Here is a 13,720-nt window from a genome sequence, read left to right as displayed (position 1 = left end):
CTGTGTTTCTTCATTTATTCTTGAGATGCTTCTAAGGTAAATCGTGAACATTTTGTAGAGGACATGGACATGTAGCACATGAAAACTAATATTAAAACCGTGCCCATGCAGGAAACTATGCCACAACGAGACACCATAGAAAGTAAATGACATTCCACTAAATAACTGCTGGTGACAGGAAATGGGCCAGCAATTCCAGGCAAGCAATTGAAACAAGTCGTAACAATACAAATGAAGAATTTTGCTGTTTGACTTATGATCTGGCAGTAAATACATTAGAGGGTTACCTAGGCAACCAGACCCTGGATTGCCTGCAAACGGCCGGCCTTCAGTTGCAAAGCAATAAGCGTGTGTGCAGGTGAAGATGTCTTTTTTGTCAGATTCCAAATGGTAAAACACTGATCTTTAGACTTACTGTTGTAAATTGTCATTCATGATGACCATGAAATATGGTACAGTATTTAGAGGTAATGCTTCCAGTTGGGAAGGGGGATCTGGTTTATCTTGCTTGGCCTTGCACTGAAGAGCAACAGAAGGCTGGTTGACTGGGTCCCTGCTTGTGTGTAAGTGGCTGTCAGGTACAGAGACAGTGGCCATGTAGCCGGTGTCATTGAAGTCGATTTCCCGGGACGGAGCCGTGGTGGAATTGATTACTTCTTTTGTAATTGGCAGGCACTGAAGCATAGGGGACAAGGGGGTGTCTGTAGCCAGATGCTTATGCACTGAATGAGAATGTGCTGATTGTGTATGCGTATGTGTGTGTGTGTGTGTGTATGAGACTATTTGAATGAGACAGTAATGGATTCTCATTAGTATGTGAGGCAGGAGCTTTAAACATCTCTGTCCAAACGCCCTTTGGCATCCTTCCCAGCGTGTGTACATTTGTCTGTTATGAGAAATGGGAGACAGCTCATAATACATAGGCTGTGGAGGTGATTCTCTAACTGGGGACTTGGCTAGACAAGTCCAGGTCCCTTAGGGTGTTTCAAGGTGTCACGAGTGACAAAGTGTTTTATTTCACAATCTCAATGTAGAGCACTGTGCAAAAGTCTTGAGCCACCCTTCATTATTACTTTATATTTTGCTTACAAGGAGACAGATTTTTCTTGTATTAAAAAAAAAACTGTTCTTGAGCAACAGATCTTCAGGCTTTTTGACATTGGCTGCTTTTTCACTTATTTTCCATGCAGTCCCTGTACCTAATTCTCAGAGGATTTTTTTTTTGTTTGTTAAGCCACTTAACACTTACTTTGTTACTAGCAGCCTGTCACATAAACACATAATTTCTTTAGTTGAATCTAACAAAAAATGGCAAAACATAGTTTGACAGGCTTAAATTTGTATTTTTGCACAATGTGACCAACTAGATAATTCCTTAAGGGCTATTTGCTGAAAACTTGTCATGTCTTGGCATCGTCTGTACTATATCCTTAAAAAAATCAGGAAACTGGACAAATGTATGTAAAAAGAAGATGTGGCAGGCCCAAAACATTTTCTACAGCATGTGAACAATATTTCAAAGTCTTGTGCTTAAGAAAAAGCAGTTGGCACTTTAGTTGATCCACCTACTGTTTGCTGAAGACTCATCAAAAATGGTCTTAGTGCTAGGATGGCTTTTAAGAAGCCATTTGTAAAGAAAAGAAATGGGAAGAAATGGCTGAGGTATAAATCCGAAGTCTTTGGTTCAAATCGTCATGAGTATGAACAGAGGAGGTCAGGAGACAGAGGTACAACAGTGACGATGTGCAATCATCTGTAAAACACGATGGAGGGTCTGTCGTGGGGTGGGGCTGTGGTTATTTAGCCTGTGGTGTTGGGATCTTCCATCCATCAATGGTCATGGATTAGTCAAGGCTTGCCTACGAGAGTTCAGGTTTTCAATAAATCTCAATAAATCACTGTATATATTTCCAATTTTCCTATAAAAATATAAAGAAATGATGAGTGGCTCAAGATTTTTGCACATTATTGTAGAATAACTTTATGCCCTCAGATTTTATATATAGATATATAATGTAATTGACAGTTTAAAAAGCAGTTTTTTAAGGGGCCGTGGTGAGCAATCTTTTTCATGCCATCTTTATAAAAGCAAAATTCCTGTTACACAAAAAGCACCCTAAATGTAGATAACATATTCTGCTTGTTAATCCATTTTTAAAAACACTGAAACAATTCTATTGAAGAAACAGGTTTCCATAAATGGCAGTATGTTTTAGGTCAGTCCATCCATTTTCTACGACTTACTGGGTACGGATTCTGAGGGGAGCAATCTGAGCAGAGATGTCCAGATCTTTCTCTCCCTGGCCACTGCCTCCAGCTCTTCTGGGGGGACACTGAAATGTTCCAATTCTGGCTGAGAGACATAATCTCCCAGGCGTTTCATGGGTCTGCTCCAGATTCTCCTCTTGGTTAGATATACCCAAAACACCTCGCCTAGGAGGCACCCAGAGGCATCCTGGCCAAATGCCCAAACCACCTCAACAGGCTCCTTTCAATGCAAAGGAGCAGTGGCCCTACTCTAAGTCCCTCCTGGATGACTGAGCTCCTCATCCTACCTCTAAAGGGAGAGCCCAGACCACTTCACAGGAAGTTTGTTTTTGCTGCTTGTATCTGCAGTCTCATGTATTTGGTTACTACGTGCCATTGGTGGGCAAAGGTGAGGGTGGGAATGTACTAGATCAACCCGACTGATTACCAAATCATCTGTAAAAAGCGAACGTGAGTCTAAGGCCATCAAAAAGTGCATCCTAGGAATTTTGGTTGCATCTAGAAATTCTGCCATAAACAAGTTTGACTTGTTGCTGGCAATGCAGACCAGGGTCTGACTGTGAAGGATTGTAACAATGGGCATGATACTTCATACTTCAGAGAAATCCACCAGAGGACACCCCGAGGGATATAGTTAAATGCTTTCAAGTCTACTTGTAGAGTGGCTTGGCAAATTCCCACACACCCTCAAGTATACTTAAGAGGTTAAAGAGCTGGCCCAATGTTCCACGACCAGGACGAAAAAAGCATTGTTCTTCTCAGTAAAGTTTATGTATTATTAACTGTCTGCTCTTTTGAAAGGTGTCACACAGCTGTAGGACCATGCATTTCACTATTCAGTGATGTTATTCGAGTGTTTGTAAGCAGAGGGATTTTTAACATTTGGTTTAATGTGTAAAGGTGTTTTTGGCCTATTTGGAATCATGTAGCAGTACATTGTGCACTCTAAAGAGGTAATGTCCCTAGGAAACCTCTAGCAAAATCCTGTGGAAATATGCTAATGATTTTGGACTGCACCTGGGCGCGAGACAATGAAGCTTAGAGCGTTTTACTTTAAATTATGAACATGCGCACACACACTCACTGGGAGATGCAGGGTATTTCTGTGTCTTGCCACAGGCAGCGCTGTCTGCCCACTAACTTTAGTCACGGTGCACTTGAAAGTAACACATTGTGCCTCAAACCAAAGGCCTAGATTAGCAGTGTGAAACAGGGGAACCTATGTGTGTTTGTCTGTCTGCTTAGCACACATTCAAATTTCTTCCAGCTTAGGTAACGCAGCTGCTGCCTTCTTACAAAAAACATTGTTGTTTTACCTAAGCTCTTTAACTCTAAACAGAATTTAAGTGCAATGGGATGTTCATAAAAGATTGACCTTGTTAGTGCGCGTTTGTACCTCAGGGATTGTTATGTGGTTATAAGCGTGATATTGTGAATAATTTTGAACAGCAATTGGTTTTGATTTCTGTGAATAATTTCACAGTAGAACAGCAGCTGTCTTGCAACGCCCATGGACTGCACGCTGTACTCGACGAGCCAGCCTCCTCTCTCCTACATCAGCTGAATAAGGACGTCTGTGGAAGAACTAAGACTGGCAGGCTGCCCAGTCCTAATATTCTTGGATTTCACTTTGTTGTTTATCAGATTTAAAGTCAAACTATTTATATTTCCCCGCCTGGGTCCCGTAAGAGGTTTTCTTCGGGGAAGATAGTTCATTTATCTTTTTAGTCAGAAAATATTGTGGATGGGTAGAGCTGATTGGTCAGAAACTCAAGGGAATTTCTGACTTGACAGTGTACTGTGGTATATTAAGAACAAAATATTTTAAATAAATAATGAAACTAATGAGGGAGTGCAATGCAAAAATCAGTCTTTTCATGCCAAGGTATTTACTGTCACCTTTAAAGCATTGAGTAATGCAAGATCTCCGGCCTGTTGACAAGCAGAAGAGAAATTTAATGTGTTTACCACTGATGCATTTTAATATCAGATTTAGGTGTAATCCAGCTTAATCAAATCTACTGTAGTCAAAATCAGGACACAAGATGCATGTTAGAGCCAGGTGGAAAGGGAGGATTTGGGGTAAGAGAAGCAGGCTGTCCTGACATAATTTTTTTCTTTTTCATTGTGTTGAGCTTTTAAAATTGTTTGGCCAAGAAACTGAATAAAAAAATGAAAATTAAGAATATGCTGCAGAGTGGAGGGAGGTTTACTGTGATATTGCAAGTTGGGCATGCGTTGACTCACATATTAATTACCTGCTGTTCATGATTTAGACTGGAATTAGTGTTTGTAGGATATATATATATATATATATATATATATATAGTGTGTGTGTCCCAAGAGGTTAGATTTCAGTGGATCATTTTATATTATTAACATTGTCTAAATATATTTACAATTGCATGATGAGGTGGTTTCTGTTTTGCAGAAAAATGGCAACCAGAACCCCCAGATCCTCTATAATTTCCTGGATTGATATGACAATGCAATTTAGCCACTCCAGACATTCTGTGTTGACTGTAGCTTTGCAGCAGAGCATGTCAGAATGAAATTTGAATGGACATTTCTATTGCATGCCTAGCCTACATATTCTAATCACAGTTGGAGCACGCTAGTTCAGACAGGATTAATTAGCAAAATCACTTTGAGTTTGGAGCAGCTAGCCTAACAATATTCATGTTAAATGAAAGCATAAGAAGTTTTTGGAAGTTTTTAATTCACTTACTAATTTTTTGTCTCCTTTCCAGTATAAGTTTAAGTTAAACTGAACAGCTTTTCAATTACTTTTCATGATTTGATTCAGGCTAAATCAATAGTATAAACACTGTTTTTGTTTTCTGTATTAGTGTCCTAAAAATATACAATGTTAGTTTTAGGTTTTAGGTACAAAATCTCTTAGATTCTCTGTATACTGGCATCACAAGCTACTTGTAATCTACAGTAACCACAAGCCCCATGAAGATGGTGCTTCCTTCAGCCGTTTGCAATTACTACAGAAACTCTAAAGAACAAGGACCTTTTGTTTCAATTTTTTGTGTTGCTGATGTAATTTTCTGATAGTGGTAAGCTAGTGCTACAGACCCAACCTTCACTTTTAGGCATTGGGCCCTTTGGAGTAATTTATAGTGTTGTTAAAGGTAAAAGCTGCGACTGAAGAAAACATCTGACGTGTCAGACTACAGATGATGCCCTGTGCAGCATCTTTGCTGTTCCTAGAACAGCTCTCTCCTGGAGAGAGATCTTGAATGTTATTCCTGGAATTTGCTGGAGCTCCTCTCCCAGTTTTGGCATCAGAGTGACCACTGTTGCCTTCGCTCTAGCTCCTCCGTTGGTATTTCTCAAGCTACTCATGCTCATTCTTCCTGATGTTGCTATTGCTTAATATTGCTAAAAATATACGGCTATAACAGATATGGAGATAGATTGATAGCGTGTCTCCAAACAACAGTATGAATCACATTACCTTTACAAATTAACCTACATTTTGTGGAGGCAGCCTGCTTTTCTCAAATACATGTAGGTCAGGCATATATACCTCATTTTCAGTCCAATTTGGATCCATTAGGCTCAACAATTTTTTTTCCTGGTTTGTTTGTTTGTTCACTGATATGACCATTATAGTGATGGGTGGTAAAAAAAAAACAATGGTTTGAATTTCCCTTTAATTTTGTAAATTTAGATTGCGCTCATCCTAAAATAAATACATAAAATTGCAAAACATAGAATTAACATAAAAAAACACCTCTGCTAAACAGTTGTGTTTTTTAAGTAAGGTTGTGTATGTAAAAACTGAGGAAATTCAGTTTAAACTGTTACCAAAGGACTTTCAATCAGAAAGGGTTTTATTTTTTTTCGGCAGCTCTTATGCTACTGTAGTTACTCTGATTGTGCACTGATGTGGCAGAATCCATTTATAATCACATTTAGTGTTCAAAATTACAGACACAATTATGCCTTTCCATCCACTTGGGACTCTAAGAGCAGCTGGTTGAGATGAAAAAGGGGAAAGGGAAGGTGATAGTTGACAAGCTTTAGAAGCAGCGTCAGAAATAGCTGCTCTGCCATGAAACCATCCTTTGACTTTTGATCCCCTTAAGACTTCAATTCATAAATGTGAAACCTAACGTTCAAGGGTCGTTGTGTTTTTTGTGGGCAAGAATGAAGCATGCTACAAATGTGTTACTGTTTTATGAAACTAATTGTAAGTAATACATTCATCTTGTTTCAGAACTGTTTCATATGCAGATATACATTATTTATGGGTCTTTTTAAGTTACAGTAATTCTTGGATGTGAATAACTAGAAGTCAGCTGTTATTATTATCTTTTACTTATTTACACTTGTGCTTTCCCAGCTGTAACATGTTGAAATGTCTTCATTTTAAAAAGGTCTGAGATTGTTATTTAAGGTATTTTGTCTCATTTGAAATCAGCATTAAAATTACTTTTATTATTTTAGAGCTGCCTGTGTCAGCTTTGGCAGCTTTTACTGGAACTGAGTCCCGTCATCGTCTTCCAACCTTATTCTCATAGCAAAGTTGACTGTTTTCAATACTTTTTGATTTTAATTATGCACATGCACCAATTCTGCACCAGTGTCATGCTGTATGACCAGCTCGCTGTATGGCCACATGCTTGTCTGTTTAGATAACTGAGGCAATCTCATTAAACTGAAAATAGAAGTTCTGTAGAGCAGCAGTTTTAGTGAGTTAATCCAAAAGAAAAGATTAAAATGAGGGACAATTTCATACTTTGAAATTGCAAATTACATTAATGGAACGGATAAGAGGCTAAATTATGCAAAGCCAGAAAATGTAGAGATAAAATACAGACTATCTGCATTGAATAAATATTCTAATTTTAAAATACAATAATGTACAAGGTACCTCCACCTATAAAAAGTACAACTTCATCTAATTTAAATTAGAGTGTTGTCACCTTGAAAGACAGGGTTGTTTCAATGTCCACCTGTGGACCACTTCTGCTGCTCCTACTACATTTGAATGACTCTTTGGATGTCCCAATCTTACTGCTTGTACTTGATCACCATATATGTTCTGTTCCACTGTGTAAAATTGCCAACTTCAATTTCATTTTTAGGAAGAGGATTAAGATTTGGGGAGTCAAATCCAGCAAGCAGGAACTCATATGCTGTTTGGTTTTGGCCAGACGTGGTGCTGTGTATTATGGCAATGCCGTGGAAAGGACATTGTTTAGGAGCCTTGTGGGTTTTTTCGGCTGCCAGCTTGCAAACCTAAGCCGTGCTGCCGTGTTCTTTTTAGAGAGAAGAGGCTTTGTTCTGGGAACCCTTCCAAACAAGCTGCACTTGTTCAGTCTCTTTTTACTTCAACTGTCATGAACTTTAACATTTAACTAACTGAGGCCAGTATAGTCGGTCCACTCACTGAAAGATTGTTTTGACAGAGCTGAATACTTCAGACCAGCAAACTGCCAAAACTCAGCTTATGGTCAGTTGATCATTTAATCAAGTATGGAAGTAGTAAGGGTAAACTTAGTTTTTCACATGATTACATAGAGTCCTGTGAAAACTATTTTTCCCCATAGCTGTAGTTTAGTTCAACAAAGAAGTCATGTTTGCTCTCTGCACAAGTACAGGTCGATAGTGAAACGGCACAGGGAGACATCCCTGAAGGGCAAAGAGAGTGAATTTAAACTAGGTAAGGTGTTTGCTTTTTATAGGCAGAATCACAAACCTTGATAATCGCTCTTCATGGAGGACTTTCATGGTTATTTTCATGACTTTTTGCTTAGAAACAAACTGTTATGTCATCTTTTCTTGATTTATTTATTATCTTTGTCATCTACTATTCAGGAGTAATACAAAATTAACAACCACTTTATTATCTCACTAAAACTACTTTACTTAGTTTACTTCCTCCACATTTTACAAGTTGCAGCTCATTTAAGATAAACAGTGAATGAGTCAGCGAGTAGATCCGATACAACGCCTCCAAAGGTATTTCATCCCGTCATGTTTTAAGACATAAGCGATTGAGTGAGCGATTGAGTCAAGGAGCCTGAGTGTTATAGAAAATCCTGGGGTGCAGGCCCACGCATGATCAATGGCATTTCACTCCCAGTGGGCTTTCTAAATACGACTGGGTTTTCTGAAAGGGCTCAGTCTCAAGAGGCCCCATTCAAGATGACAAGAGAGGACTGACGGGCATGGCACGCACACACATATACATACACACACAATTCTCCTGCAACACGTGCACCTGTTTTCAGGCTAATGCACATGAGCACACACTCTTACTAAGACAAATTTGTGCTCACGGTCACTCTGATGCACACACCGGGTTTGTTCTTATTATTTTCTCTTCCTTGCTTTCTGTTTTTTTCTCTCAGACACACACAGTCAGCAGGAGGTGAGTAGCGTGGCTTGGAGATAAGACTGCTATCAGACCTTCATCAGGAACAGCTGCACTCTCATCTGTCTCAGCAGCCCTTTTCTTTATCAGTTCCATCAACTCGTCCTCCCTGTGCTCTCTCTGTCCTCTTCCTGTCTTTGTCCATTATATTTGAGATGTTAGAGGCTTACTTGAGTTCTGAAGGAAACAATACATTATTTTATAGATATTTGAAAGACACAAGGCTTTACTTTGAATTGAGGGATATATTATTCACAAACCATGTGAATAATCCTGAGGCTTCATGCAGCTTGAGTCTTGCTTGTCAGAATGTGTAAGCTTCTACTTTCAAATTCTCACTGTAATCATAGGCTTATATATCTTATATATCTCATGATATAATAAAAACACAATCTGTCCTTAGCTAGTCTTAAAATTAAATCAATACAACCTCAAGTGAAGTATGAAAGACGGCCTGTTACATGATGTCATGATTTATTTATTATCTAACCCCGATTCTGTTTCCATCCAAATTAAGAAGGTAAGTAGCAGCCAGGCGCTTCTAATCAAATGCACGTAATTAATTGATGAGCAGAAAATGTGATCACCTCAATAAAAGAATATGTTTTACTATTTTGCTCATATGCTGTCTGCTATGGTGGGAGCTTAGGAACCTTATAAATGCCTGCAAACCTCAATGACATGAAACAGCGTTGTAAAGTCCAGAAAACAATGACCTTAAGTTATTGCTGCTAAAAATGTTCTGCAGGCTTTTGAATCAGGGGGTTAACTTAGTTTTTCCACACACTGCTTCTGCATTTTGGCTTAGTTTGTTCAAATAAATGACACACAGTAATATGCCATGTGTTAAGGTTAGGTATTTACCTAAAATCAAGACCTGCTAAGGACGACATATTTCGCATTAATACCTTAAAATTAATAGATGGTCATTTTTTAAAATTTACATTTACATTATTACATATTAATGACATGAAGATAAAAATTGCATTCCACTGGACATTCCACCTAAGACAAAAAATGCAAAACAATTTCAGCCATGTAGAGTTATGAGTCTGCAGATTGCACAGAGTAAGAAAAACAATAATGTGATGGGAGCACTAGTATATATTACTTTGCTATTAGAGTAATGTATTCATTTTTGTGTATATTTTGTGTGTCACATTTCTGTGATCAACTCATTTCTCCATTGCTTTAAGCCAGTGAACCCAAAATAGGATTTTTGTTTTAGCATTTAATGGAACAGGATTGTTTACTTTTCAAGAATATTTCCCATCTAGAAGTGCTGAGAAATGCACTCAGAGGATGGTAGAGGGTTAAAGAACAATTTAAAACATTTCTTGCTGGAATGAGATTTCAATTTGCTGCTGAAGATTAGAAGTGAGTCAGCAGTCGTGTCTGCAGTGGGAAGGTCATTCTACAAATGTAGAGTCTGTAAAAAAGAAAAAAAGAAGAAAATGTATCTATCTTTTTGTTTTTGCACCATTAAATGAAGCAGAAGCACCACAAAAACAGGGAAAGACTAAATAAAACTGTTCCCGATAAACAAGAGAAGTGACCATTAGGGGCCACTTCTATATTACCCACCATTACAAAGGTATTACTATACAGAGATTTTGCACTATTCAATACAGTGCATGACAGTCATATATGCCTCATTATGGTATCTGTTCAAGTGCAGAATAAAAAGCAGTAGAACTTTTAATCAAGGCAGTTAAATGGCTTCTTTAGCCTGAAGAGATTCTTGAATGTATATCTGATGAACATTTTCATGGTAGTGTGCAGATCAAAACAGCTCATTTGGCATTTTGATGTTGATGGTGGTGGAGAGTGCTGTCTAATATATTTCAAATTCTCCTGCATAGTGCTCACTTGGGTTGAGACCTGTGGGCTTTCAAAGCCATATCATACAATTGACATTATTTTCGTAATCAACGCTTTCAATGACCTTTAATACCCCATGGATGGAATATATCGTCATCCTGGGAAAAAATGATCTTTCTCCCATCAGAATAGAAGGCTTCAGCATGGGAGAAAGGTGATCAGTCAGAATAGCTTTGTATTGATTTCCCTCTAAAGGACAAGTGGACCTAAACTGCGCAACCAAAATACCCCTCACAGCATAGCAGAGCCACAAGATGCTCTCATTGGAGGGGCTCTTGTTCCTTTAATTTGTCACCAGTCTGTAACTATTTTGCAATAAATCCTGCAGCACCTTGGGTATCTCAGTGGTTTAGTTAAGGTGTGATGTCACAGGTTTGTTACCTGGCTGGCCATTTAATAAGGGATGCTGAGGTAACTTTGTGTTTGGAGCCACAGAACTTGAGAATTTTATTATTATTTTATTATTTAAAATGTTATCTATTGCAGGAAATCTCTGTTTGTCAAGCTTTTTAAAATAAATGTTTCTGTGAGCGTGCAGACACTTGAGCTTACAAAAGCCAGCAGCCCCCCTTCATGTTCTGATGATACAAGCTGCAGACCAGTGATCTTTTACCTGTGTCTTATCACATATTAGATCTGATATAACAATGTGCTGAGCTTTGATGGAGTTCTGGTGGGAGTATTAGGTTTGTTATAATGTGATGGAGCAATGGAAGTGCTGTTAGTGTTGCAGTGTAGGAATCCACCAAGCCCGCTGGAGAAGATGATTAATACACTCTTTGATGTCTTACCGGCAAAGTGTCGTGGAGGATTAATCCGTTTATAATGGCTCTGATGCGTGTGTGTGTGTGTGTGTGTGTGTCCATTGCAGTGGAGTTCAAGAAACTGGACTTGGCTTCATTGCAGTCTGTACGTCAGTTCGCTCAGAGCTTCAGAGAACGGGACCTGCCGCTAAATATTTTGGTCAATAATGGTGAGTCTTTGTGTTCTGTCCTTGTGTTCTGTAAGCGTGCAGGCAGGACTCTGCACATGAAAGTAGTTTATCAAATATTTATTGAGAGAAGTAGAAAGCCTCTGCGCAGCTGTGTAATTTCAACGCAGTCGACTGGCTGAATTTAAAGGGAGTTTGAGAATTAAACACAGATCCAGTCACACTGTGAAATGTTCTGCACGCATCCTTGGATACTCTATATACTAAGCTCATGTTTTCCCTTGTTGAAAACAGCTGTCACGTTCCAAGTGTGTCAGACTAAACTTAAATGAATGTAACTTTGGACTATTAATGATATAAGCCATATTTGATATTGATAGAACTATTTTTTAAACCCTCAACAGCTCACAGGTATGCTCTGCTGTCAGCTTATGTTTTTTTAAAGAAATATACCCTAAAGAGGGTGTTTGCTGCACAGTTCACATTTATGCACTAGTGGTTGGTAAATGAAGAGCACACACCGCTTTACGTAGACTAATTAGAGGAATTACTGACTAATGTATTGGTTTCACTTTAACCTTCGTGTTTTTTGTGTTTTATCTCCACTACTTTTATATGTAAAATGTTAAATTAGTCTTGTAGTGTTTGAATTAAATTCACATTTGAAATACTAAAATGCATTTTTTGTGTATCAAAAATTTGTGTGTGTTTGTGTGGATGTGTGTGTCAAGCGGGTGTTATGCTGGTTCCTGAGGGGCGTACGGAGGATGGATTTGAGCAGCACTTCGGTGTGAACTACCTGGGACACTTCCTTTTGACCTGGCTACTCCTGGATACACTGAAGGATTCTGGGAAATCGGGTCATGTCTCTCATGTGGTCAACGTCTCATCCTCAGCCCACCGCATCGGACAGATCAGACTAAATGACCTGAATAGCTGGTAGGTACACACAAACACAAAGACGCACATGTCCAAAGACATGCATCTGATGCACACAATACCTGAAGTTAATAACAAATAATAAACTAATAAATAGTTAAAGTGATATATAGAATTTAAAAATGCTTGCTTCAGATGCAAACTGAGTCTTTTCATGTAATTGCTATTGTCACAGCGGTCATTAATTTTTCACTTTAGTGTTTGCTGGTTATCAGCCGTTTACTATTGAGCCACAACCATATTTAATGATGTGTGACATTCACATTAAGCGCTTTATTAAAAAAAAAAATAAAGTCAGTCCTCTGATATTCTTTCAGAAGAGCGGTTCACATCCTTATGTATTTTGCTCACCTGCCTTCTTTATGCTGAGATCAGTATTACACATCTCAGTTTGGCAGAAGTGGACAACTGTTGGTTCCAGTTGGCTCAGTATTGCTCCAGCTCTCAACACTGCTGTCAAGATGTATTAACAGCCTGAGTATCGTCATCATGTCGTTACATAGACATAATTGGTGTTTAATATCCAAGGTCTTAAACTCAAATGCTGATTTAACTCAGTACAGACTTCTTTTAGTCCAAAAGCCTGGCATAACTTAAACAATACCCTTGTCAAGTTTCAGGGTTATTATAAATATAATATTTAAATAATAATTTTAAGGTACTATCATACTACACACATTATATAGATGAGGACAGAATTATTAATATTTTATTAATTAATTACATTTTTTTGTTTTGAGGAATTTAGTTTGTTAGCAAAGTGAAATAATATAATTTAATCAGATTTTTGGAAAAGCTGTGTTAAAAGTGTCTTACTTTAATAAGGGGCTTTTTCATAGGGAGGATAATAATTGACATTCTTTCTTGCTCTCTCTGTATTCAGCCAATCTGACTCCTTGCATGCTGCTTACTGTCAGAGCAAGCTGGCCCAGGTGTTATTCAGTTTCCACCTCCACCAAGAGATGCAGAGTGGAGGTTTCCAAGTGAGTTCATGTGCCGTGGATCCCGGCATGGTGGATACCGCACTCTACTGCCACCTCTGGACACCCCTCCATCTGGCACAAAGTGTCATCGCTCGCCTGCTCTTCAGGGTAAAACACGGCTCTGCATTTTCTGTTGTGTCCCAACTGTAATATTCACCTTGTAGAGAAGTAGCACACAATGTACAGTTCAGATCAAATATAGTTGACATGTGCTTAAAGTAAATGCATTTTATACTGTTCACACTGTATCACAGAATGATCACAGTAATTGATCTTCAAATTATTTTATTGTTAGAAGAATAGCTTATAACAAGAAGATAGCAA

At 38.4% G+C, this 13,720-nt stretch overlaps 1 protein-coding gene across 1 annotated transcript in view; it reads left to right on the top strand.

Annotated features, from left to right (window-relative positions):
- Window positions 1–13,720, top strand: part of LOC116311977 (dehydrogenase/reductase SDR family member on chromosome X-like) — a 35,310-nt gene that overhangs the window by 11,856 nt on the left and 9,734 nt on the right. The window contains exons 4-6 of the mRNA XM_031729221.2: window positions 11,415–11,516; window positions 12,206–12,413; window positions 13,297–13,504. Coding sequence (XP_031585081.2) covers window positions 11,415–11,516; window positions 12,206–12,413; window positions 13,297–13,504 — 518 coding nt within the window. The remainder of the gene's footprint in view (window positions 1–11,414; window positions 11,517–12,205; window positions 12,414–13,296; window positions 13,505–13,720) is intronic.

The sequence above is a fragment of the Oreochromis aureus genome, linkage group 16 (assembly GCF_013358895.1).
Source record: "Oreochromis aureus strain Israel breed Guangdong linkage group 16, ZZ_aureus, whole genome shotgun sequence".
Classification (NCBI taxonomy): domain Eukaryota; kingdom Metazoa; phylum Chordata; class Actinopteri; order Cichliformes; family Cichlidae; genus Oreochromis; species Oreochromis aureus.
The sequence above is the reverse complement of the archived record's forward strand: the minus strand, read 5'-3'. Positions and strand labels throughout refer to the sequence as shown.